Source organism: Cinclus cinclus, chromosome 4 (assembly GCF_963662255.1).
Source record: "Cinclus cinclus chromosome 4, bCinCin1.1, whole genome shotgun sequence".
Taxonomy (NCBI): Eukaryota; Metazoa; Chordata; class Aves; order Passeriformes; family Cinclidae; genus Cinclus; species Cinclus cinclus.
In genome coordinates, this window is record NC_085049.1 from 45,190,930 (window position 1) to 45,218,769 (window position 27,840).

A 27,840-nucleotide genomic window follows, 5' to 3' on the forward strand; every position below is an offset into this window, starting at 1 on the left:
ATGATGATAAATTTATCATGTCAGAAGTTGGATAAGAACACCAGGAATAACCAAAACATCTCCATACCTGAAATATATTTAGACTGTCAGCAGGTATGCTCCACAATATATCCCTTGTTTAGGATCTCTGATTTTTTAGCTATTTTTTTGTCTATTCATTTTTCCATGGGCAATTCAGTGTGGGATTGCAAGATAGACAGGAATGATCTGCATAGAAGTCCAGGATCCAAGATGAAGTCAGGACACTTTGAATGCTGATCCACACACAGTGAAGTACTCCCAATCATGAAACAAGAAATTTGAGTCAAGCTAAAAATAACATTTTTATTTATTGCAGTGACGATTTTATATTATTTTAATTCAGTCTGAGAAGCACAGGCTTCTTATTGTCAGCCTGTGATAAAAGCAAAAAAAGCAGGTTTATTTTTGGATATGGAACATAACGTGCAAAGCAGAACATAATCTATTATGTAGAGCATTATGTGTACTGTGCTTTATGTACCAGGAGATGTTGTTTCTAAAAATCACCTGGAGCTTAAACATGGATCTGGGCAACAGAACATTCATTCAAAATTTATTCGAAGCTGTCTTGCAACCCTGACAGTTCTGAACGTAAAACAAAACAAACAGACAAACAAACAATCAACCTAACACCGAAAAAAATAACCACGCTTGATTTGACACTAATTATCTTCACTTTGTGATGTAAAAAAGAGCTCTGCAGCAGCACAGCAGGCAGCCCTGGCTAAATGCAGTTCGGAGTGTGGCTGTTCTGTGTCCTTTCGCGTATTTTACTGCGCTCCCGAGCCCAGCGCGCCCCTGCTTTGAAGACGTGGCAGGGTGCTCCTTTTTCAGCCCATTATTACGGTCCTCGGCTGTGGAGCACCCAACGCGCTTTGACTGTGCTGGAGCTCCCTTCCTCGGAGCGAGGAGTGCGGCAACGAGCCTGCATCCCGCAGCGCCGGCCCGGCCCCACCGAGCAGGGGTGGGCCGGGCCGGGCCTGCCCGGGCAGGAGCGTGAGGCGGCCCCGGCGGGCGGGGCGGGGCGGGGCGGGAGGAGCCGCAGCCGCCGCCGGCGGAAGCCCCTCCGCGCCGCCGCGGAAGTGACGCCACGCTCCGCCTGCCCGCTCCCTCCCCCTCCCGGCGGCGGCTCGGGAGCCGGGCGCGGCTGGCGGCGGCCCCGGGTAGGACCATGGCGGACGGCGTGGACCACATCGACATCTACGCCGATGTGGGCGAGGAGTTCAACCAGGTACGCGAGGCCCGCGGGCGCGGCCTCTCCGCTCCCCTCCCTCGCCCGCCTTCGTAGCCGCGCCGCCTGCAGGGCCCTCAGCGCGGCGGCCGCTCCGCCGCCATTGTTCGGGCGCTCCCGCCGCCGCCGAGCGCGGGGCTGCGCGGGGCCGGGCCGGGCGCGGCCTCACGCTCGGGCCGCGGGTGCCGGCGGCGGGCCCGGCTGGGCGGAGAGCGCGCTGGGCGCTGAGAGGGGGCTGCTGCCGGCGGGCTGGACTCGCCGGGGGCGAGCGCCTTCCGTCCTTCCTTCGCTTTTTCGCTTCTTACCAGCCTTCCTCCGTCTCTGCCTTTCCTTCTCTGGGGCCGCTCCAAAGGGCTCTCCCGCGCCGGCTCGGCGGACGGGACCCTCCCGGATGCGGCGGGGAGAGCGGCCCCTTCCCGCCGGCGGCGGAGGGGAAGCGCTGCCATTGTTCGCAGACGAATCAAAAAGCCGCCGAGCGGTGGTTGTTTCTCGGCCGCGCTTCGCGGGGGAGGCGGAACTAGTGCGGCTTTTATTTTGTAGCACTGGAAAAAGTATCCAGCTTTTTTTTTTTTAACCCCTTTTTTTTTTTTCCTTATTCGTTATTATCTTCCATTTTAAAACGTGGCGCAAGCCCTTTTTAGAGGACGAGTTCGTATTTTGTGGAGGAAGTGTGGATGAAATAGAGTCCACTTTTCTAGTCCTCTTTTTTTTTTTCCCCTCATATTTTACCAAATAGCTGTGTGCCAACTCTCCTACCGAAACGCGATGTTTGTATCAGTTTTGCATGCCATCTGTCCTGTTAGTGAGTCCTGCACTTCTCCAGGTTAAGTTGCCCCAGATTGCTTTGTTCCTGCCCTAGAGCATAAATAACCGGGAACAACTGCACTTTCACGCATTTACGGGGCCCAGCTGTATGCCAGCTTGTCCTACAGAGAACTGGGAAATAGGTAATTGCTTTGGAATTTACAGGTAATTTGCAACTTCCTCAGCAACCCGTAGCTTTCTCAAAAAACTGTTTCTCCAGAAATCGGTTAATATACAATAATTCTAAGTATTAATAATCTGGTAAAGGTGTATTGTGAAATAATGCCATAGTGAAAGGAGATGATGAAAAGCTGATTGGCTCTTAGCTTGCATATGAAGGTTTCTCCCTTACAGTTGAAGACCCACTGTATGAATTTAAACGGGAATGAACCCTAGGACAGACACCATTCGGCAGAAGAGTACATCTTTTGAGATTCTGTGATTACTTGAATTTGGTTTAATCAGTTCTAGATAGAACTGATAACAAATCAAAATTTTCAGGGAGAACCCTTTCTTGAATCTGGTAGTGTTTGTGTAAATTCAAGTGTGCAGAAGCCCGCAGAGTAGAATGGTTATGTGCTGTAAGGATAGTGTAAAGAGAGAGTGACAGAACAAAAGTGATGGGGATGATCTGTTTTGCTCACGTGGTCCTGGTCTACTCAGGTTGTCGTTATTATTGATATTCTCTATAGCCGTGGTGGTACAAATGAAGGGAGTCTTGTGATAATCTAGTTTAGTTTAATCCAGCAGGCAGGGAACCCTTTTGCTTTTTTCACTGTATTCATCACAGTTGCTTCCCTGTTGGATTTGCATTTCTGCAGTATGTTGCTTCAGTTCATAAATCTTGCAAAATATAGGGCAGAAGGGTGAGAAGAGGCTAGTGCCCTTTTCCCATCAGCTTGAATTTGGGGGTTTTGTTTGTTTTAGGGGGTTTTTGTTCTGTATTTTTATCTGTGTCACACACCCCCAAAAAGTTGCCGTTTGTTCTTACCCAAATTTAATTTCTGTGACTTTATATTTGAAGTAATATTGTTGAACTGAGCAAGTCTTGAGACAGTATGAAAGTTTTACTGTGAGAGATTGATGCCTTTCCCATTTCCTTCTGTCATATGAAAGGAGGTGAGTTGTATTAGTTACTACCTCTTAATTCTGATATCATTGAGAAAAGTTGTCTAGAAACCTTTATTCATCAATTGTTGTTCCTGATTTGAAGCTGACAGCTTAAATGGATAAGATGGAACATAATTCTGTGGATGTGTGAAGATGGCAATTAAGAAAATGCTTTAGGGAGAAGGTGATTTTCATTATTAATTTGTTTATGTAGAGGCCATTTTACAGAACACCATATCTGTAAAATAAATTGTCTTTATCTGTTAAATGGACTTGTTTTTTGATTTTGTTGTTCTACATTAATGTGACCTACTAATATTTTTTTTTTAATTGCACTATAGAAACCCTTTCCACTGATTTTAGCAGTAACAGGGAGTGAAAAATATACTGTGGAGCTTGCTGTTGTGCTGGGTGCAGTACATAACTGTATTTATACCCAAGCTGAGACAAAACTTTTGTTTACATCTGGAGTTAACCCTTCATTTAGGACTTGTGACTGGATTAATTTCCGTTGGTTGTTTTGTCTTGCTCTGCTCCTCAAGATACTTATCCCTGAGGCTATTCTGTGATTTTTTTTTTTAATGCGTTTTTTTCCAAGTAGTAGGAGGGTAGTGATGTTCTGCTTGATTAGCACTAAATGAACCACAGTTTATAAAGATGAAATAAAGACCACAAGAGCCAGGGGTTTACAAGCTGGCTAAGATGGATGACACCTGTAAACTGTCTTGGGTTATATTTAGTGTTGGTTGCTGACTAACTTGATATCAGAACTTTTGAGTGAAAATGCATCTTTCCTATTCCATCTGAAGCTCATCATCTGTCAGTGTTGTCTGTTACTCTTTTATTAACTTACTGTTCATCATAATAATATTTTTTGTCCTTGGGCTAGCAACTTCAGTCAATTTGTCTCTGACCAATTACATTTTTGTTTAAATTGTGGGGTTTTTTTCTCTTTTTCTTGGGGAACTTGGTTGAGTATTTTTCATTTTTTCTTCTAAGCTGAATTCTCCATCCAGCAGTCTTTTCTGTTTCTTTAAAGTCTCTTTTTGAGATGATAGCCTCATAAATGTAGTACTTACTGTATGCATTGCTTGTGCCCTGTTAGAAATAGGTATTGCATGGAATATTTTACCTTGAGCATCTCTGTGTTGTCACACATCTTGGTTTTCAAGAGAGGGAGATCTGTGATGCTTGTTAGAACTGTTACCTGTGTACAAGTAGCTGAGGATGGCATTCTCTCAAGGGCAGGAGACCCTCAGTAAGGCTGGGATGCTTTAGCAAATATTAGGGTGTGGTTTTATATACAAAACCCTAGAATATTGCTGTGTGGTAACAGAGATAATAAGGAGCTTGTACAGGAGGCCAGTTTGGGTCTGCCTGCCAGTTTGGCCAAGCAAACTGAGGTGGTTTTTTATGGTCATGAAGATTTGACCATGCATTGTCAAGTTCCCTGATGCTATGGTCAGCTTTGCATTTCCAAGCTTGAGTTTTTTTTCTGCATATGTTCATGCATGTAGTTAAAACAGTAAAAACTTCTATTATACACGTGTATACATATAACAACCTTTCTGATCAGAAAGATGAAAAAGAATTTAAGGATGTTGTATTTTAATGCTGTGGTAAATGTGCTTGCTTTGTTGATACTCTCAATGAGTTTCACTTTTTATTTTGTAACTGGATAATAAAATGGCTTTATGTGGAATAAGCAGTTAAGAGGCTAAGTATCTGAAAACTACAGTATCTTAGGAATGTATTAGTTACTGTCTTGACTTCAGATCTGTAACACAAAGGAAATTTTTTGTCTGTGTGATAAATAATAAAAGCTAGCATTTAATGGCCAGTTAAAGCTAGTTATTGAAAACAGCCTTTATATTGGAAAGACAGGTGTCTTATCATGGCAGGGGATGGACACATTGTGATATAATAAATTTCTACTAAGTAGGGCTGTCCTGGTCAGAAAAAGTGTAAATTGGCAGACCTGTATGTGTTATATGTCCACAATATGTGATGGCATATGCTTTTTGTCAGTTCTGCTGAAAGGGAAGGCATAACTTCTACATATTGGTAAATACCAAACTCCAGAAAAACTTCAGACCTTATCTGGTGTCTCTTTGCTTTGTTTTAATGTGAACAGTGATACTATGTATGTTTAGTTTATATTTTTGACTACTTGTGAATTTTTAGTTATTCTTTGTAACTCTGTAATTTTTAGTTACAAGGGATCAGGTTGCTTAAATTTTAGTGCTGTGCTAGTTGTACGGCCAAGAGCATTTGGGCCTGTAGAGTAAATGTGAATCCTGTGGTCTAACAAATTTGTCCACTTCTGCCATGAGCAGTTTGCTATCTTGGAAGTATCAAAGGCCGCCTTTTTTTGTCAGTGTTCCAGTTCGTATGTTCAGACAGTTAATCAAGACCAGAAAGATTTTTTTTTTTTTGTCTTTAACTTGTTATTCTTCAGAACCTACAAATTTATTTTTTAAGTGAGGATACTAGTGTGTGCTTAGAGTTTTTGACCACAAATATGGTAACTTGAGTAGAAAAAACAGTAAGGGGGAAGCTGGATAGTTTAGTTTTTCTTTTTTTTTTTTTTCCCAGAAGCAGCAGTAAATATTTTTCATGAAACATTATTTGCCTCACTGATTTTTTAAATTTGTTTTTGGAGGTGTAAGTTAGTGTCTAACTCTTAAATTGGACAAAGTTCTGCAGAAAAAGCAAATCTAATGGGCGGATGGACAGCTTAAAGAAATTTTTCTTAACAACGAAACACCAAAAGCCATTTCCAAAACAGCACTTGTAAAGGAAGTAGTTGGTTCTTTGCAGCTCAGAGGAGTATGACTGCTAAATTCCAAAGAAAAAATAACATATTAAGTAAGTTTGTCCCTTCTGGACATGAAGTTCCTTGTGTTCATGGCTTTCATATGGGAATGTTTCACCCAATTCCATCTGTTAGTGCAGAATGTGAAATTCCAGTCCTGATTTTACGATTAAATATTTCAGACTATGGTCTAGTTAAAACATAGACTTTGGAAATGCATTGCTGTCTGATTTGGTTTTAGAGGGGGCAGAACAGCAGTGCTCACTTTGTTTCTTAGCATGGTAATCTGCAAGTCTGTGAGTTACAGTAATTGAGAAGAAATAATTTCTCTTCATGCTTGATGTCCTTCTTGTAACTAAGGAAGTTAAAAGAGGTCAAAACTGGTTCCTGATACAGGCAGAGCATTTGTTTAAATAGCTGAGACTAGAGAAGTAGGATTTCCTGTACTTTTTTTTCCTCTTCTGCATCTGGGAGGGAAGGGTGTGTTTAGGTAAGTTTCCACAGAACACACTATGAAGGAGAAAGGGTTGTTGGATCTTGTGCAACATCCACTGGGACACCTTTCTTCTGTCTACACTTGAAGTTGATGGTTCAGATCATTTGTAATCACCTAAGCATGCACCTTGCTGGCAAATTGGTAAATGAATGAATTCCATTCTGGATGCAAAACCAGCATGATGTGAGAAGAAATTCTAGTGAATAACATCAGGTTTTCTCTTGTCTATGTATTTAAATTAAGACACTGATGCTTATTGGGGATGCCCTGCCCCGCCCCCTTCTCAATTGCATGCAGGCTCTGCTGCCTTAATAATTCTTTCTCTCCACTGATCCAGACTGAAAGCCTGTGTGATACAAACGATCTGTTTCAGAGGAGTTTCTTGTCACTAGGGCAGTGCAGCAGAGCTGTGGACTGCTGCCTACTCTGGTGTTTTGGCAATGCTGACCTCAGAGAGATAGGTTAGTGTACATACATCTGCTGTAAGTTTGGTGGTTGTGTTTTTGCATCTGTCTGCCAAGACTAAATTCTACTTCCCTGAAGTCATTCAATACACAGATGAGTTACTGCACATTTAGCAGAGAACTTCTTTAGACATCAACCTTAATCTACCTGTAAAATGTCATGTTTAGGCCTGTCTCAGGCAGTTCTGTGAACCTGATTTTGTTAGCTATGGTGATAGGAGGAATCAAACTGAGAACTGGATTGACTAGGTGAAATATGAAACCCTTAATTTAATTGTGATAAGCTTACCTTTGAAGAGAGATTTTTCTATTGAAGTTTATTGGGACAGTGCAGTTTACTGAGGATTAAATGTACTTGCCAAAATGCCAAAATTCAGTTTACCTGTTTGTTGGGTTTTTAAAAAAATTAATGTTATTTGTTTTAGTTACAATTTCCTTGAATGAGCAGTAGTTGAGACTGTTTTTGTATTTTCAAGACGGTGGGTTTTTTGATCATGTGGATATCTTAGGTTTACAGAAAACATTGCCAACTTTGCAGCCTGTGTTTTGTGGAGTCCAGCTTGGTTCTCTCTAGCTGCCGTATATAGTACCTTGAAGTATTCTGTCTAGGATGCTTCTGTGAATTTCTGTATATAAATTCATAGTGGATACTGAAATATCTCTGATACCAAAACCTGGCAAGGCAGTTTCTGTTCCAGAGCAGGGTATGATATGAGAGTGCAGTAAATTGGGGGAAGTTGGCTCAGAGGGGTGATTGCTGCTTGCAGATGGACTGGGCATTTGGTGAGCTGTGGTTATGCATCACTTGAGTCACTTGTGCATTGTTTCATCTCTTTTTGTTGTCTTCTTTTTCATCATCACCGTTATTATTTTTATATTTTACTATATTATTAAACTGTTCCAGTCCCAACTCATAGGTTTTACCTTTTTACCGATTCTTGTCCCCCTGTTCCACAGGGTTTGGGGTTGGAGTGAGCAAATGCCTGGCCTGTATGGTACTTAGTTACCAGCTGGAGTTAAACCACATAGCCCTTTTTTTGTCACTCATCGTGGGGCTTGACGGGTTGAGAAAGCAACAAATCTGACTAGAACATGCTAGAACAAAATTCTTATAAGCATTCGTTTTATTAGTTTAATAGTTGGGACACAATGTTGTTTTTATGCTCTCAGTTCTGCTTGTTCTCAGAGCTCCATCATTTAACTCCTTACTTCCAGTGTGTGCTCCCTGTTGTGCTGTTTATCACCCATGGGAACTGGTCTAAAGTTACTGTGTTGTGTTTTAAGATAAGCAATCTGGTCTAGTGGAAAATATTCCTGGCCACAGCAGGGGCATTGGAACTAGATGAACTTTAAGGCTTCTTCTGACCCAAGGCATTCGAAGATCCTGTGAGCACTTCATATGATACAACAGAATTGCTGGTTGTGAAAGTAATCTGTTACTTGTACTCAGTTCTGCTATCATCTGTGTACTTTGTGAGTGATCTATTGGAAACTATTAATAATTACACCTTTTACCTTTCATCCTTTGAGAGTTAAACTGTGAAGGAGGAATGATCCCACATCTTCCCCTTCTCTACCAGGCTAATGACAGTAGCTCTTGAAAATTTTGTATATTCTTGGGATGTTGAAAAAAGCATGGCCCTATTGCCAGGAGTCATGATTGTTTAGGGTTAGACTCAAATCCTGTGACAGGCACTGTGGCTACTCAGACCTTGGTGGCAGGTGCTGCAGGTGCTCATTCCCTTGCAATGGGTGATGTCGCTGAAGCAGAGCACCAACCCATGCCAGTATTAGTCACCCCTTTTCACCAGAAGAAGTGGGCACAAGAGTGCTTGTTTAGTAAAGGAGAACAAAGCAGGGCCATCACAAGAACAGGAGGAAAAGGCAGAACAAGAGGGAAGCACTCAATCCCTACCCCTGAGAGAGCTGTGGGATATGCAAAAGATTTCAGCCATCAGCCAGGTGAGCAGGTGATAACTGATTGCTCAGATGCTGGGTAACAGGGCTAGGAGCCTGGAATTAGAGGGTAGGGAAACCAAGCACCTGGGATCACCTTCTAAGGAAGGGGCCATTGTCAAGGCAATTGGCAAAGGGCCACAAATCCTAAGCCTTTGGGTGGTGTCTCCTGTGGAGTGTGTAGGAAAGACATCCCTTCAAGGAAGATGTTCCATGTCACCCAGGGCCACATGGGTATTCAGTACCTTTGTTATGACCCTTGTTGCAGAAACTTTTCCAGAGCATGCCATTTTCACATGCTGGGTTTGCAGGAGTGTCTGGATTCTGTGACGTGGCACATCAGGAGTGTAAGGCTGTAGTGTATGGGGTACCCCAATGCCATCCAGCTCTACAGGAGCAGAACCTATTTCTGTTTCTGGGGAAAGAGAGGGGGAATCCAACAGCTGACTGAACTGGAGGCTGAAGTGAGCCTGACTGGAAATGTGCGGCAAAAGCACCCCCTTATGTCTGGCCTGGAGGTTCTGTGCATCCCTGGCATAGACTGTTTAAGAGAGGGTATTTCAAGGGCCCAAAAGGGTACTGGTGGGTGTTCAGTACCACTGCCTTAGAGGCTCAGGAAGTTAAGCAGCTGCCTGCCTTGCCTGCTGTCTCAGAGGACCCTTCTGTTGGGTTTGCTGAAGGTCAGAGAACAGGTGCTGGTCACTATCACAGCATTGCAACGGCAGCAGCATTGCACCAACCAAGACTCCGTGATTCCCATTCTCAAGCTGGCTTATCAACTGGAGGGTCAAGCAGTGATCAGCCCAATCATGTGGCCAGTGTGAAAGTTAACAGCCAGTGGAGACTGACAGTGAGCTGTGGTGGCCTGAATGAAGGCACACCGTGGCTGAGTGCTGCTGTTCTGGACGTGCTGGAACTCCCGATATGAGCTCAAGTCAAAAGCTGCCAAGTGGTTTGCTACAATTGATATTGCTGATGCCTTTTGATACCTTTGACAGGCCACAATTTGTTTTCACTTAAAGGAATGTCCAGTAGACCTGGAATCCAGTGCTCCAGGCGTGGAAACATAGCAGTACCAATTCTGTGGACTGATCCAGACTGCACTGGAACAGGGTGAAGCTCTGGATCACCTGCAGTAGCTTGATAATATCATCATGTGGGGCCATACAGCAGCAGAAGTTTTTTACCAAGTGAAGAAAATAGTCCAGATTATTCCAAAAGCTTATTTTACCATAAACAATCATAAGGTCAAGGGACCTGCATGGCAGATTTGAATTTTTAGGAGTAAAATGGCAAGATGGATATTGTCAGATGCCAGTGGATGTGATCAACAAAACAGCAGCAACGTCTCCACCAGCTAGTCAGAAACAAACACAAGCTTTCTTAGGTGTTGTGGATTTTCAGAGAATACACATATTCCAGATTGCAGTCTAATGTAAGCCCTCTCTATCAAATGAGTTGGAAGAAGAATGATTTCAAATGAGGCCCTGAGCAACAACAAGCTTTTGAACAAATTAAATGGGACATAGTTCATGCAACATCCCTCAGGGCAGGGCAAGGTAAAAATGTGCTTTGTCGTGCAGCCAGGGCAAATGGCCCTACCTGCAGTGTCCGGCAGAAAGCACCAGGGGAGACTCCAGTCCATCTCCAGTCCTCTCTTTTGGAACAAAGTGTCTGATGCCTCTTTTATACTCGAGCTGAAAGAAATACCAGAGTCTAGTCAAGGGACTTGAGCTGCTTTGGAAAGGATTGGTGATGAAGCACAGCTCCTCCAGCTCCCCAGCTCCCGCCAGTGCTGGGCTGGATGAGCAAAGAGAGGGTCTTCTCTAGACATCATGCAGCTGGTGCTGCATGAAATAAGTGGCTTACAGTGACCATATAATGAGCTCAAATAGGAAATTCCAGTTGCCCAAGAATCTTGGACATGGTCATGGACTGTCTAGAAGACAAAGATTTCAGAATGTCACCAGGGGAGGAGATACCAGGTGCTGAAGGGGCCGCATTGTAAAATAAGCTACCAGAAGATGAGATGCAATATACCTAGTTTATTGATGGATCCTACTGTGTCATAGGAAGGCATCAAATGGAAGAGCATCATGCTTAGTACATAAACTGGTGAGAGGCGGACGGAAGGGCTGATCACTACTCAGGACTGGCAGTTTATTTTATTTCAGTTTTTAAACTGTTCTTATCCCACAGGTTTTACTTTTTTTCTGATTTTTCTCACTCATCCCATGGAGTGGTTGAGGAAGGAGAAGTGAGTGAGCAATTGTGTGGTACTTAGTTGCAATCTGGGATTAAACCATCACACTTCTTCATTCTAGTGTATACGATTCTCAGAGTATGGTTTGTGATTTTTTGATTTCTGCTTATATTACAACAGCAAAAGTATTGGAATGGAGAACAGTGGCCAGAAGTCTTTTTTTCCACATAAATTTAGAATATGATAGGAGTCATAAGAATTGTATATGTTTGATATGGATGAAACTGGCTCTTAGCTTTTCAGCAGGGATGTTGTGTAGGTGGTTGATCAAACTTACTGTGTCTGTTGAACATAGCAGTTATCACAACTTTTGCTTCAATAAGTTTTAAGAGTAGTATTAATTATACTTATAATCAAGATTCTTTTTATTTTAGGAGGCTGAATATGGTGGGCATGATCAGATTGATTTATATGACGATGTAATTTCTCCATCTGCAAATAATGGAGATGCTCCAGAGGATCGCGATTACATGGATTCTCTTCCACCATCTGTTGGGGATGATGTAGGTAAAGGAGCTGCACCAAATGTTGTCTATACGTATACTGGAAAGAGAATTGCCTTGTACATTGGAAATCTCACTTGGGTAAGTGTCTTACTGCTGTTTAGTTGTAGACAGGAATTTTAATTATGGATGTAACTATTTGTAAAATTTTTTGCTTTAAAATGTTTTATGTGAAATATTATGAGCATCAAAAATAAGTTGTTACTGTTGTTGGTTGGATTTTCTTTAATTTTTATTTGTGGTTGTGGTGTCATTTCTCCTTTTACTTGAAATTTGGAGACCCTGTCTGGAGCTATTGTGATATCTTAAAAATCAAGAAAGTCTTCAGTAAATATAAACTTCAAAATTTCTGTCATGTTTTAAGTGTTATTAAAGAATATTTGTGCTACTATGTTCTTAAGGTTTTCCAAGAACTGAATGAAAGAAGAGAACAAGTTTATGCCTGTAAATACTTCAAGGTTACTAAAGAACCCAATTTTTAGTGAACTCTTGCTGAAGGTTTTAGTTTAAAAGGTTGAAGGTTCTCTGTGATTTTCTTGAAATTACTTTTCACATTTTTCCAGGGCCTTTTCCATGGGCAGTGACTCTTTCAGCATAACTGTTTTCAGGTATTTGTTGTGAGGCTTATTTCTCTGTCCGAGGAGAACAGGTTTATGATAAAACTCACTGAACTGCAGTTGCCTTTAGGACAATTGCCTTTATTAGAATTAAAGCATTTTAAAATCAATTGCAGTTAAGGAAACAGTGCAAGAGTTGGTCAGTAGCTAAATTAAGTGAAGCTTCTATCTGTTTACGTGAAATCAAGTTCTTCAGGGCCCACATATTCTTTTTTAAAGGATAAGTAAAAATATGAGTCTTTTAACTTCTGATAATTTCTTACTGTAGGTTTTTTTTATTAGTTATTACAGTATTTTGGGAGCTAATAGGTAAGTAAAGGACCTGACTGTTGACTTAAGTTGTCCCATTTTGAAGTACATGAGTGGAATCAGAAAAATGTGCATGAATTAGCTGAACTAATTGTTGAATTGTAAAATAAAAATGGCTACTCGAAAAGTCAGAGTATATTGACAGCCTGAATAAGGTATTCCTCTGGATCAATTTCACACACTCACACACTCAAAAATCCGTGGAAAATTTAGTTGCCCTTTGCCTGATGTTTTAGATAAGCTCTAATAGTTGAATATTAAAAATATTTTTCAGTGGACAACAGATGAAGACTTGACTGAAGCAGTTCATTCACTGGGGGTAAATGACATTTTGGAGATAAAATTTTTCGAAAATCGTGCTAATGGCCAGTCTAAAGGGTAAGAACTTGTCATTTGTTTTTTCTATGGGTGGACTGAAGCTTTGGAGGGGAAGGAGATCTCAGTTTTCATAATTGTCAATCTTTGTACTGCTCATCTTAGCTTATTGATCCAGAAATTATTTGGCATATAATTTCATACTAATGACTCAAATTTCAGGTATAAATTTTTGTGACTGTATTGCATGTGCCATTATTTTGTGAGTTAATGCTTGTTAGTCATCTTCATTTAAGACTATTACTAGATTTTTAGTTGGTGTGGTGGTGATGCTTGTTTTTCTTCAGTGTAAATGCTGTTCCCCCAATCATTATTAAATCTTTCTTTACATCTTTATTTTCCATTAGCTGTTTAAAGTAAATGCTTGAGCCCATTTTTCACTGACAACCTAAATTTTACTGCATGAATGTGCTTTTCTGTCTCTTTGGCTGCAACGAGCACGCAGTGTATGCTTAATAACTTAATAATATGGTCATATGAATTAATTACGTAGTCTGTTGATACTCCACCAAAAAGCTGCCTTTGTTGTGATAACTTTTGATGCATCTTGCTCTTTTGTTTCCTTCTTTTATGGCCTAAGTTTTTTTATCTGTTCTGAAAACTGGATTAAGACCCGTGGGACATTTTCTGTGTCTAGTTGTCAAGTATTCTTTTGCTTATTGTGTGTAACCTTTTTAACGAGGCATCAGGATGTCAGATGATGAACAAATTGTGGTTTAACTTTTTTTTGTTTCCTTTCAGGTTTGCCCTTGTGGGTGTGGGTTCGGAAGCATCCTCCAAAAAGTTGATGGATTTGTTGCCTAAAAGAGAATTGCATGGGCAGAATCCTGTTGTGACTCCATGTAATAAACAGTTTCTGAGTCAATTTGAAATGCAGTCAAGGAAAAGTAAGCCTTTCTTAAGTGGTGTCTTGGAAAAGCAGAAAAAGTAGAATGGCAGGTTTTTAGCGCAGCATCTTATAATTTCTACACAGTTTAAAATAATCATAAAATACTTAGTCCACGTGCATGAAGTTGTATCTTTGTTTAAAGAAATCACTTCATATACTGAAGAGCTGCTGAATTCTGAAAGGTTGCAGCTTCATGCAGCTCTTGTCTTAACAGCTGGAGATGCTTTCTCAAATTCTTATGGATGTAATTTAAAAAAAAAACAAAAACAAAGGCACCAGAGCATTTATATATTTAACATTTGTAGACAAACTGGACTAAATTCTGATGTGTGGATGGTCTGTATTTATGGTAACATGGGGAAGAGAGGTTCCATGTTGTACTTTAGCACCATATCTTGTGTTTCCTAGTGTGGCCTTGAACTTCATTGAAGGAAGGACTGGAAGTCTCTCCAGATACTCTTCCTTTAATATTAGGCATGGTATTTTAGCAAAGAATCCTCCCCGAATGCATTGGGTTTGGGTATGGGGAGCAAGTTGGTGCTCATAAGGTCATGTTTTAGCACTGCATAAAGCTTTAGACCAAGTGTTGAAATACTTTAACCTATTTTGATCTATGTAATGACACTTCTGCTTTTCCATTGCAGCCACACAGTCTGGCCAGATGTCTGGGGAAGGTAAAGCTGGTCCCCCAGGAGGAAGCTCACGAGCAGCATTTCCACCTAGTAATAGAGGTCGGGGCCGTTTTCCAGGTGCCATTCCAGGTGGAGACAGATTCCCTGGACCGGCAGGGCCAGGAGGGCCACCACCACCTTTCCCAGGTAAAATTTTCCTTACATGGAGTTCCTATCTTAATTGTGTTTCAATGTGGCACACTTATTTGGGAAATGATAAGGATCATGGCAATTCAGTAATGAACTATAATGAGTGTTCACAGCTAGACTGTAGGATTTGACTGTTACTTTGTTGATACTCAACAGGAAGTTGTACCTCGTAAATTTGATAGGAAGACAAGAGGTTTTTTTTAGATACATTCTTTATACTGTGTCAATATACATATTTAAGTATGAAAAAATTTAAATAGGTTGTGTTAGCAAGTAGATTTGGCTTTTAGTGTAGTGTAGTTGAGGTTTTCTGATTTGCTGTATGTGCTGAGAATGCCTGTGTTGCAGAGGGTAAAGTAACTAATTTCCTTATTGTATTGCAAGTTTGCATGTGGTTAGAAATTCAGCTCTGATTCATGCCCACTGGCAGGTCAGTTAGTAGGCACTTAAAATGCCAGAAATTTGAAGAGGAGGTTTTCATATTTCATTAGGTATCTAATGTAGAAAAAATATGTTAGACAATTAGGTTTGCACTGTAGTGAATTGAAGTTCTTCTTTCAGCTGACATAGCTTTTAGTAAATGTAATTCAGTAATGGAGTCTACCAACAGTCCAAGGGACATAGTCAAATTGAAAAACAGTAATGAAAATCTAAAAGAAGGTTTGGATACTGCATTTACATTGCTTTCTCCAATACTGCTTCTCCCACATTTTTAATATATATATATATATATATATTCTTAAGCCCCATATGAAACACTAACTGCAGTAAAATGCAGTTTTTTCTAGCTTTTGTAATATTCTTGTGGGTTTTGGAAATAACAGCAGGTGATGAAGTGATTTCAGGAGGGGAGTTGTCAGTGTTCAAGATAATGTTGTTCTTTTTGGATATCTGTAGATATGTAGTATCAATAGATACAGATAAGTTAAAATTTTTCTGAGCTAGTGGACCCGAAGGAGGAATATACATGTCTTGTGAATGTTGCACAGTGTTCAGGGAGGGAGGGTTGGTTTCTTTTTTGTCATTATTTTTAAGAAGAAGAGAAAGGAAGACTTTTAAAGAATTTTATTTCTTTGTATTTATTCACTCAATTTTGTTTGTTTTTTTGTTCTTTTAATTTTAGCTGGACAAACTCCCCCACGTCCACCCTTAGGTCCTCCTGGCCCACCAGGCCCACCAGGCCCTCCACCTCCTGGTCAGGTCCTCCCACCTCCATTAGCTGGACCTCCTAATCGTGGTGATCGTCCACCACCACCAGTTCTGTTTCCAGGACAGCCTTTTGGTCAGCCTCCACTTGGGCCACTTCCTCCAGGCCCTCCACCACCAGTTCCAGGCTATGGGCCACCACCAGGTCCACCACCACCTCAGCAGGGTCCACCTCCACCTCCGGGTCCATTTCCCCCTCGTCCACCTGGCCCTCTTGGGCCACCCCTGACTCTTGCTCCTCCTCCACATCTCCCTGGGCCACCGCCAGGTGCTCCACCACCAGCACCACACGTGAATCCAGCTTTCTTCCCCCCACCTGCCAATAGTGGCATACCCACTTCAGACAGCCGTGGCCCACCTCCAACAGATCCATATGGCCGACCTCCACCATATGACAGAGGTGACTATGGGCCACCTGGAAGGTGAGTTCTTTCTGTCTAATGTGTTTGGGTAGCAGATTTTACTCCTCTTGTTGGAAGCATTTGATTTTTCCCTTTTAATGCAAATGTTAGGATCAATTAGAAGTAGGGCCAGAAGGGATCCCACCAGTCTTTTAGTTTGCCCCTTTTAATTTCTCCAAGGGAATAAATCTGAGAAACATGTTTGCAACAGGAGGAAAATCCTGAAATGCAACACCAGTAATCTCACTTGCCTTTTCAGCTCTGAACTGTTTGTCTTCACTGTATCTGGCAGTGTCATCATTCCATGTGTTCTACATGTATCACTTCTTAGGCGGCAGCTTCTGGTTGTGCTTCTGTCTTAACTTCTACCTGTATCATCGTGCTTTGCAGGCTGCATTTTAAGAATGCTCTGGAGTTTTCTTTTTCGCATATGTTGAGGTCATACCAAGCTCATACCATTTTCATCTTTCAGCAGAGTTGCTTGTCCCTTTTTTCTTCAGGATTTAATTAAAACTTGGTGTTTGTCTTAAAAGCCAGGTGTGAATTTACTGCAAGACTTTTACCTTCCTTTCCTATCAAGATGTTTCTGCTCATTTGGTGCAATCTTGCTGTGTTTGTAGCAGTGGCTTTTCCTGTGGTTTACCCTATTGCGACAGAGTTCTTAAGTCCCTGACTTGACTTGTCAAGTTTTTCACATCTTGTTTGAAACATCTTTTTCATCTGTGATTTCAAGCATCTGTCTTGCTGCTGTCTTGATTTTCACCATATTTGTCAAAAATTTTGGCATAAATTATAAGAGAGATGGTTTTACATAGTTAGATTTGAATTTTTCAGTAGTAATTTTACTGCTAGCATGAGAGACACTTTTCTGGCTTAAAATATTTCCTGTATAGATGTTGTGCTTTGATTCTTTTTTTTACCACAAAGTTTAATTCCCTCCCCCACCCCCACCCCAAGCATTTGTACATGTGATATTCATACAAAAAACAGCTCTAGAAATTGAATTGGACTTAATTGCCTGGAATATAAGACTATAAGGTGTTGGGTGTTTTTTGATGGACAAAATCAAGCTTGTCTGCAGTTTATAGAATGTCTGGGGAGGGAAGGAGCGGGAATAGGACAGTATAACTTACTGTCCAGTATTTTCATTAATAATGTTGAAGCTATCATCCATAACTATTTAAATTGTCATTAATTATATATCATAGGCGTTTCACTGGAAATAACATGTCCATAAGAGAAAAATTACATATTCCATTCTATGGGAGGCACACGAAAAATAATACTCAAAACTCAGGGAGGTATGAATTTTTAGACATTTCCTCTTATGCTAAACTGGCTATAGGATCTTGTTCCACTTCTTGCAATTAAGAGGATAGCATTGCTTATTATTCTGCATTTTCTTTCTACCAGAAGAACTAACACTGTTCTAGAAATATCAAGCAGTGGGCCAGTTTGACAGTCTCAGCATTTATCTCTTAACACATTTCTCCAAATTTTCTGTGTTACACAGAGACTGGCTAATAGGACACTGCAAAACCTTTGGGAAAATTTAGGTTTACTTCTTTTACTTTGCAAACCCTGTATAGGCAGCTGATAATTAAAGTGTAATGAGTATGAGGATTCTGCTTTATTGCTTCCTCCTTACTTTGACTAGTAGGGAGATTTAAATTGGAGTACCTTGAACTTGACCAGAAATTTAAAAAATAAAATTTGCTGTAAAATGCTGACATAGCATTCAGAAAATTGAGTGTTTTAAAGATAACTATATTTGTTTTTCAAAAGTTACAACATTCTGGTCTTAGTTAAGATCTGGGAAACAGGATCATATAGTTCTGATTCCAGTACTGTTATGAAAATTTTCTCTAATTTTGCTCAAAGCTGCATTGCCTATGTACATGTATTTCCACATCCATTCAGTTGGGAATATCTGTTTATGTATCTTCAAGGATTTTATGAAAATTGTAAATATTTGTCAAGCACAATATTAAGTGCTGCTGAATGTTTGAAATAGATGGGATCAACAAAAAAAAATGTCTATTTATACAGCAATGTCATAATTGGTTTTTTGGGGGTTTTTTGTTTGGTTGGTTTATTGGGGATTTTTTGGGGGTTTTTTTTTAAGCTTTCAGGATTTTATACTGTAATGATGGTCCTTAACAAAAACCAAAACCAACCCCAGATCCTGCTTTCTTTTCTGTTTGTCACTGCTTAAAGTTGCAAACTTGGATTGTTGAAATTGCAATGATAGCTGAAGTTCTCCTTAACCTTTTAAATACTAGTTTTATTGCTTGCAGAGAAATGGATGCTGCAAGGACACCTCTAAGTGAAGCAGAATTTGAAGAAATCATGAATAGAAATAGGGCGATCTCAAGCAGTGCCATTTCAAGAGCTGTATCAGATGCCAGTGCTGGTTAGTAAAACTCAGTGTGCTTGCTATTCAACTCTACTGAAAAGAGTTTATAGTTTGTTTTTCTTAAATTAGGAATCTGAAAGGCCTGAAGCCACATTTTCCTGATAGGATGCTGAATTTAGGTACAGCTTATGACTGATTTTGTATTGTGCTTCAGTTAGTTTCTAAGAAAACCTCCTGAGTACTGATCTTAGCGGTATTTTAATATTTGGTGCCACAGTAAATTATCTAGATTGCTGTTTAAGAGAAGATACTAAAAATGGTAATACTGTTACAGATAAAAATCTATATTTTAATTTGCATAATTTTCTGATCCTGATCTTACATAATTTTCAGGGGACTATGGAAGTGCTATAGAGACCTTGGTCACTGCGATTTCTTTAATCAAACAGTCCAAAGTATCTGCAGATGATCGCTGCAAAGTACTTATTAGCTCTCTTCAGGACTGCCTTCATGGAATTGAGTCCAAGTCTTATGGTTCTGGATCCAGGTAAAACTTTCCTCTTCCATCTGCTCTTACTTAAAAGAGAAGGTGTAGTGCAGGACTAGTTTACAGAGAAGAAACTAAGGCATGTAAGAAATTAATGAGTTGCTGAATTGCACAGGAAATACATGAAGGAACAAAATAAGGCTTTCCTGAACCTAAGAAAGCTGCCTTTTAATTAACCCTCTTTTTAAAATTGATCTGACTAGCTTCAGTTTAACTCTTAGTTTTATTTAGTGGTTTTGGCCCATATTTTCCATATGCAGATTAGTAGCCATGTTGTAGTGATCGTTTGAGATGAGATGCATTTCCCCTAGCTGATTTCAGTCATCCTCGACTCTCAGTATGTACTTTGACTTTTCCTTGCTACATTAGAAAGTGGGTGCCCCTTACTACCTGTAACTGAGTTCTTAGGCACCACTGTTTGTACCAGGTGTCTTTAAAGTTGTCTACAAAAATATACCTCCATCATGATGAACAGATCTTTCCCTCATCTGTTTTTGGTCAAATTTGTACTTGTAAGCAGAGCACAAAACTGGCGTGGGAATGACAAGTGTTTTGAAGAAAAAGTTAATGAAGTAATTTCTTTTAGAAGACGTGAGCGATCCAGAGAGAGGGACCACAGTAGGTCACGAGAAAAAAGTAGGCGCCACAAATCACGTAGTAGAGATCGTCACGATGACTATTACCGGGAAAGAAGCCGTGAGAGAGAGAGGCATCGTGATCGTGACAGAGATCGTGACAGAGAGCGAGACAGAGAGAGGGAATATCGTCACCGTTAAAGGTGAGTGTCTCTTTGATGTTCTTCAACTTTACTGACTTATTAAAAGTCACCACCCTAGGTTTGAGATTGTTTATACCATTCATGTCTGTATTTAAATGATCCTGCAGTATGTACTGAATCACTTTCTTCTTGCAGTGCCTGACATGAACGTAGGTAAGTAACAACAGGTAATTAACTGGTCTTGGGAGGGAGCAAGTATTTGTGCAATTATCTTCTACATTCTGCATGCCATTTCTTTTGGCTGATAATAGTGTTCCCATTTTTTATGAAATGTGATTTAACCACTTCTTAAAAAGGCAGTAAGTCAGACTGTTCTCCTTGTAATCTTAAAAGGTTATATGAATTTTTTAGTTTTATTTCTTAATATTTTGTTAGTATTTTAAAAGACTGATTTTTTTTTTTTATTTTAAAATATACTTCTGTAAGGATTGCAGCATTTAGCCCTTCATATATTGTTTGTGTGTGGATTATTTCAGTGTCCATACAGTTATTGTCCTTGCACAGGTATGGTGGTGATTTTGTGGGTTTTGGTATTTGTGGGTTTTGTTGTTTTGGTTTGTGTTGTTTTTGGTTGGGTTTTTTTTTCCTGCTGAATTTTAGTCAAATTCAGGAAATACAACCCGATTTTGCTCTTTATTTTATGAAACGTGACCTGTCAGTATCTTCTGCCTTCTAGCTAAATCCAGGTATTAACCTTAAGTAAAATTTATTATCTGTTGTTGCACACCACCCTGATTTTCCAGTCCATCCCCCTTCTGGTACTAAACTCATTTTCTGAAGACTAGCAAACAAACGTATGCCACTAGAATAGATTCTTTTCTTGTTCACAAACTAACGTGCTTTTTATTCCATGGATCTGAAGTCTTGTATGCATCAGATGTGTAGGCAGCTAGAGTAGCATGCTAAATAATAGTTCTTTTTCAATGTACTGCTTTAAAATACATAGAAATGTTTACATTGTATAATGTACTGTTTTGAGGGTTGGGAATTAAAGCCACCCATAACTCCTTACATTTGACAATTGAAAAAAAAACCCACCCTACCTAATAGTGACTCTCTAGTGTTCTTTTCCCTTTTTAAAAGAGCTTCCTCTACATCTAGACTGAAATTGAAACTTGTAGATGTGCCTGTCTACCCAGCTTCCATTTCTTACATTTAACCTCAGAATTGGTTTCCAGATTTGCATGTGTTTTTTTATACATGGAAGTTAATTTATAGATGTTACAGAGCAAAACTTTAAAAAGTCAGATAAATGTAGTATAGTCCTAAGAGAAAATACAGTTTTGTACGTGTTAAATGTCAGTTTTTCAGTCAGCCTTATTGTGTCTCTGACACTTCTCTAGGATAGAACAAATTATGATAGTAAATGCTCTATTGAGTTGAGAATTAAGTGGGATGTTGTCTCAGGTTCATATACCAGCAGGAGACACAAAAAGAAGTAAGTGACCTAGTGAAGGGGAGGCAAAGGCTTAAATAGGAAGGTGAAACATGGCAGCTGAAATAAACTTAGCAGTATATTTCTGTTAATTTTTTGCCATTAAAAATGGATTGGTAGAAATATTTCTGGAGTTTAGTAAAAATATCAACTCTGGTTCTTAATTGCAAAATAAGAGAACGTAAAAATATATAACAAAAGTAAATGTAATTTCTTTTGTCGAACTGGGTTTTTACCTTTTATAATAACTGCATATTTTTGGTATTTGCAAATAGTTGTTACTAACAGAAGTAACCATTGAGATGAGTAATGGATGCATTTCCAGAGTGTTTTCCTTCTGGTGGAGATGAGCAAACCATACTAAAAATTGGTAATAGCCTGGAATGAAAGATAATTTTTTTAACCTTTGGCATAGTTTGCTAATCTAGCTTTAATTTTTGTGTATTTAGTGTTGTGCAAGTAGATACAGATTTACTGTGCCAAGTACAGATTTCCTTCTCTCTTACTCCAAGAATCTATATCAGACAGCATTAGGTTGCATTTTATAATTTCTGAAGCACTGTTTACACTGAGGCTGTGATTTCAGTCTCAGTTCAGGTTGGATGCATATGTGCGAGATTCTTCAGCTTTGTTGTGTGCTGGGACATCTCTTTTCTTTCAAAAGGGTGTCTTGGTAAGATTCCCTTGAGCAAAGAAAATAGGTCCTAAGAACTTGATTTAAATGGCAAATTTAGTATACTACGTGTAAATGAAAGCATTTGGTATTTTTTTTAAGTTAAGTTGTAAATATTTTGTCTTGTTGCTGTCTTGATGAGGAAGAGCTTTATTGTAGTTTTGTTTTTATATATTTATACGTACACATATATAAAAGAAATACATTTATCTCCTGGTTTGTATGTTTCATTTTCACTAAGATGTATGTTCCCATACATTTTGTTTCATTTTTTTACATTGAATAATATTCATGAACTGATTTAACACTCAGTCATTTAATAAATATCAACAGTGCTGAAATGAGTTATTCCCCATATTACTGTGTTTTGCCAGAAAACATGAAGTTGCCTCTGTGCCTGCACCTTATGAATGGCACCTATATTTCTCCTTATTGTGTACCTATAGTCATGACTGTGATACTGTACTGGCATTTTTTACCGAAGTGTTACACATCTAGTTCAGAAGGATTCTAAGGGTCCCTTGTGAAAGCTTTTGTAAACAGTGAAATTCAGTTTGTACTGTATTACATTTATAGAGATGGGTTAAATTGGAATAACTTACAAAATATGTTTATAACAGTGAAACTCTAAAGTTTCGTTGTACCTTATCAGGTGTTTATACTTCTGTTTGTACATTTTATGATTTAAAATTAAATTGTTAAAATAATTTTGTGCCTTCACTTGAGTAAGACTTTATGTACATTGACAATCCATTCTCCTGAATTACTATAAACGGAATGCTTCCTTGGAATATCTTGCCTTTGCTTATAGCAAGCCTGTAAATACAAAGATAACAATGGATTTAAGACAACTGTCTAACTTGTATTAGTCAAAAAACTGAGAACCCAATAGAATGACATTTAGAAGAATTAACAGCAAAATTAATGTGTACAAACAGAATAGTAATTTAACTTCATCAGCATGAGTCCTGACTTACTAGGCAGATTTTTTTTAAACTGATAATCAGTAATGTATTTCTAGCTGATACATTGTCCCAATCTTAATCTGTCTGAATTTCTATAACTGCTGAATGTTAAGTTTTTCATTTTATGTTTTTGTTACTGGGTTGATTGATTATTTCCTATTTAAACTGGATTTGGATTGAATTGCAAAGACAAAACAATAACATTGTAACAGGTGATATGTTTGTAGACTTTGTACTCCATATTTCATGTTTATTCTCTGATTTTTCTGCTCTCAAACCACTGTAAGCAAAATAATTTGAAGTCTGAGGCTCATATGCTTCTTCAAAAACTGCTCTCAGATCACCCTGAAGTTACTTTCAACTTTTGAGTGATTCAAGAAGTAACATGGCTGGAGTTTTTTGTCAGTAGGAGGGGAAATGGTACTGATGACTTACATAGTATTCATTATATTATTGCTTCTCTAAGTTGGAACAGTCCTAGAAGTGTGCTAATAATCACTTAAACATCAAGTGAAGTATGAAATTAGCCTTTTAAGAAACCTTGTAATGAATTGGCAAATGCCTGATTTTAGTAGGCTGTTTCAACAATAAGCTTCTAGTTAATATTAAGTGAATCATGTGGTAACATTGTTCAAGACCTGGCTATAATATATATACACCTGTCTAGAATTATATCAGGTCTTAGTCTTAAACTATTATGAATATTGTTTACCTAATATTTTTTTTAACTGTGTGTTTTATGTGAGGCTGGCACTATTCTTCTGTATGTAGATTCACCAGAGAAATAATGCTTTGTGCATGTGATTCAGTATTTGAAATCCAGCATAGCATGATAGAGGCAAGCAGTGCCACTGGTTTATGAGCTTCTTTAAGTCTATTTTACCATTACTCTGGTGCTTTGCAGAAACATAGTTTGTCTATTAATGTTGAGTGATAAGTCTGATTTTCTTGAGGGTGAAACAAGGATTTAAAAAATGAATGGAATATCTTATGCTACTTATTTTCAAATGCATCACTGCTATAACTTTTTTCTCATGAATATGTTGCTGTAATTTTATTGGCTTCTGAGGTGTCTTAAGACACACGTATATTTTTTTGTTCCTCATATCCTGGGCTTTTCTATTTGTGAATTCATTAGTTTTTGCAAATTTGATCTGTGTGAAGAGTTCCCCAAGAAGCTTTTAGGCAATGAAACACAAAAGTGAAATTGTTGGTTTGATGCAATTGTCCTTCAAAGAATGAAAAAAGTCACTTTTTTACTTTTGCTCATTGTGGTTTGAGAACTAAGGATTCCTTTTACCAAAAACCGAAAGGAGACACATGAGAAATCTTCATTTTTATGTTTTCCTGTGGCAGCTTGATCTACCTTTTTGTCTCTTCCTCATATATGAATGTCAAAAATACTTGCCAGTGATTCGTATCTCTTTAATTTGTAAACTAAAGATTGAATTTTCTGAACGCACCTCTCTGTTCATCGGTTAGTTTTGGTCAATAGGCAGGCTGGGATAATAGAAAAAAAGATACCTGACAAATGAAATTAGTTTAGGAGGATTTTCCCCCATGTAAAATTATTTATAGAGTCATGAAATTGTTGTTGTGTTGATCTTTAATTATACACTAAGACTGAACAAAGACAGCAGGTAAGTACATGAATAATAGGAGGGGGGAACAGGCAGCGAATGAGAGAAGATTCTAGTGCTGATAAAATATTCTGTACGTGTATGGTGAACAGAACCACATGTATCTCTGCTTGCATGCTGAAAGACAAATAGAAGGTCAAGTTTGAAATTCCTTCTTTCTCACTATGTTATAGCTAAAGCATCAGAATATTTGGGGTATTTTGTGATGTTCTGGAATGTAGGTTAAATTAAAACAAAATTTTTGGCTTTCAAGCTGATACTTTCTGGGATTTTTGGTGCTTCTAGGGTATAATAACAAATGTATGTTGTGCATTTTACTGAAATGTGAACGTGTGAGATTGAAATTCAATCTCTGAAAATAAACTACTATAATAAAGCTTGATGGGTATATGTATATACAGCTTTAAAATTGCTGTAGAATTCTCAAAATTTTAAAGGCTGTTTAAAGCTTTTATGTGAATATTTGGATGATTGGAATTAAAGGGAAAAATTAGAGCCTGCTATTGCAAGATGCTTTTGATTTATATAAATAAGAAATTATTGGGCTTTTGTTGTAAGAGTGTATCTTTGTGGGTAAAAAAGTGCTCAAGTTGCATCTTGCATAAATACAGAAATGTTTGATCACTCAAGTTCTGGATTTCATTTGTGAAATGTTCTGGCATACAACTCTAACTTTTAAATCAGAAAGTTTCTGTTCAACACCTAAGCCTGAAATTTGGATAGATTTGGTAAATTTTGATAGAAATGCTGAAAAGCTGGTTGCTGTCTGGTGTTAAATTGTGCAAATCTAACACATGCTTGGGACAGATAGCTTATGTATGAGCTTGAGGCAGATGAAAAGATGCCAAGAAATACTGAGTAGAGATTTAATTTTTTAAAAAGTTTTCTGTTTCTTCAATATTCTACTTGCTGGTAGAATACTGAAAAGGGCTGAGCATGCAGGTATAATCCATACAGATTTTTTCTTTTCGGAGCCACAAGGGTTTCCAGTTTTGCCAAGATATAATGGCAGAATACTTGGAACCAAAATGTACACCACTTTGGATTTTAGTTGGTCATTTCTTTAAAAATGAAGACTGTGTGGTGGTGACCATCGTAAGAGTCCTATACCAGAAAGCATTAATCCTAAATTCACTTTATTGTGCATTCTTTAGGGTTCCTGTAGTTCTATAAGTACCTTTACAAATATGGCAAATTATTCCCAGGAACTGAAGCTTTTTTATGGTAGTATTATAAATCGTACATAGGGCGCTTTGGATCTGCTAATTGTTGCCATAGACATAATAAAGATCCATAATTCTGGCTGCAGCCAATTGTGTGATGAGAGCAGCAAATTCTGATGTGCAGTCTCACAGCTGTCAGGTACTGACTTCCTCCACTAGAAAACTGAGATCGTCTCCCATATGTCCTAACTTAGCTCACAACTCCAAACATGTTTTTCTTGTGGAGGTTTGCTACTAATTAATTTATAAAGTACATAACTCCTATGGAAACATTGGCCTCTGGGGAAAGAACTTCCCCAAAAGTAATTACTTGTTGACGCATTCAGGGCCTGGGAACGAAATCTCTGAATAAGAGAAGAAATTTCACTCGCTGATTCGGATTAGTACTAATAAATGCACTAATAAGTGCATTTTATGTACGTACTGTGGTGTATAGGGTCTGCTTGGTTATACTTTGGATTTTTTTTCAAGTTATTGTTAACAATCACTTTTAGAAAATGAAGAAGAAAAATTGTGTATTTAGTTTTCCCTGCTTTGAAATTATTGGACTAGTAGAAGAATATTTGACAGCTGTGTACTGTTGCACGTTCATGAAATTGCTTCTCTAAATGTCTTGGTTTTCAAATGAATAATGTGTTGGGTTTTTTAAAAAGTTTGATTGAAATTATTTTGAAATTATTGAATGTTGAAATTGTGAATTATTAATGAAATTAAGACAGCTAATTGTTTTGTAATGGAATTCAACTGAAATCCAGTGTATGGAATTATACCATCCCAAGTATTTTGTGAACTCTTACAGTAATTTACTTTGAATTGTGTGGTTCCCTGATTTGCCAAAATAGATGAGAGTAGGAAGTCGGGCTTGGGGTTTTTTCAAGTGCAAGTAGGTGAGGAAACCTGCAGCTCTACATTGTACTAATTGAAAAGTGGGTTCTTGTGCGTAAGTGCAAGTGTGTATTTTTAGATGTGAACCCCATCCAGCTTGCCACTAGTCTTTTGAAGCACTGGTGTCAGATTCTGTTTGCTTTTAAATGTTATTAAGCTGTGAGCCATCCACGTCATTATACAATCAATTACTTAAATGTCAAACTAGCTTAAAACTGATGTAAGTGGGCAGGTAAAAATGTAAAAATCTAATTGTGGTTAAATTACTTTAAACTCTTTTTCAGTTACTCTTGCAGAATGCATACTTTAGGAAGTGTTCTATATATATAAATTTTTCAGTCAGTCACAGAAGCAGTAGTTATTTCTTTATCATCAATACTTTAACTGTGAAGCTTATATTCTTTCAACTTTATTGTACAACACTAATTTTATTTTAAATTACTGTATTAGAAAGCTACTTCAAATGAGTAACTACTGCTTCTGGGTGTTTTGTGTTAGTTAACATCATGGTGAAGTAGATGCACGAGTTGTGTATGTATAGATAAGCCAACAATTTTCTGTGTGTTTTGGGGACTAGCAAAATCTACATCACAAATTTTGACACATTACAGCTGAAGGAAGAGGAACAGCGTGCAAGACAAGATACATTCTTCAAGGAAAGATGCTTGTCCAGCAGTTTGCTTCATGTGATTGAACTGAGCCTGTAAGGATTCATGGATAATATGAACAGGAATAGATCTGAATAAAGCAAATCTGCATACATGGTAACCAGTAGCTCTTTTACTTTTTTATGTTGCTTAACTGTTTTATTTGAGGGAAACCTGTGTGATTTAAACCTTATAGCTTTTGCAACTTTATTACTGGTTATATACATTTGGCAATTATAATGTGCAAGCAATTGAAAAAAGTCAAGTAAATGCTTGTTTTTATAGTAGTTTGTTCATGTTAAACTGTTCATATAATGTCTGTATACAGCACCACTGATTACAGTAGATGTAGTGTTGTAATAAACTGTTTAATGGGGCTGATGTGTAAAGCTGTTCAAGTTATTTGATGT

The 27,840-nt window shown here is 38.5% G+C and overlaps 1 protein-coding gene across 4 annotated transcripts; it reads left to right on the forward strand.

The window, feature by feature from the left end:
* Window positions 1-1,164: 1,164 nt before the first annotated feature.
* CPSF6 (cleavage and polyadenylation specific factor 6) lies at window positions 1,165-27,806 on the forward strand. Of its 4 annotated transcripts, none has more exons than XM_062492017.1 (11): window positions 1,165-1,252; window positions 11,535-11,744; window positions 12,864-12,967; window positions 13,706-13,851; window positions 14,498-14,671; window positions 15,798-16,302; window positions 17,490-17,582; window positions 18,579-18,694; window positions 19,031-19,184; window positions 19,771-19,962; window positions 27,395-27,806. In XM_062492017.1, the coding sequence occupies exons 1-10, from the start codon at window positions 1,193-1,195 to the stop codon at window positions 19,958-19,960; spliced, it is 1,752 nt and encodes a 583-aa protein (XP_062348001.1). In that variant the 5' UTR covers window positions 1,165-1,192; the 3' UTR covers window positions 19,961-19,962; window positions 27,395-27,806. The 4 variants fall into 4 exon arrangements, with proteins under 4 accessions (XP_062348001.1, XP_062348003.1, XP_062348004.1 ...); XM_062492019.1 differs by having other exon boundaries at window positions 19,774-19,962; XM_062492020.1 differs by lacking the exon at window positions 17,490-17,582.
* Window positions 27,807-27,840: the final 34 nt, after the last annotated feature.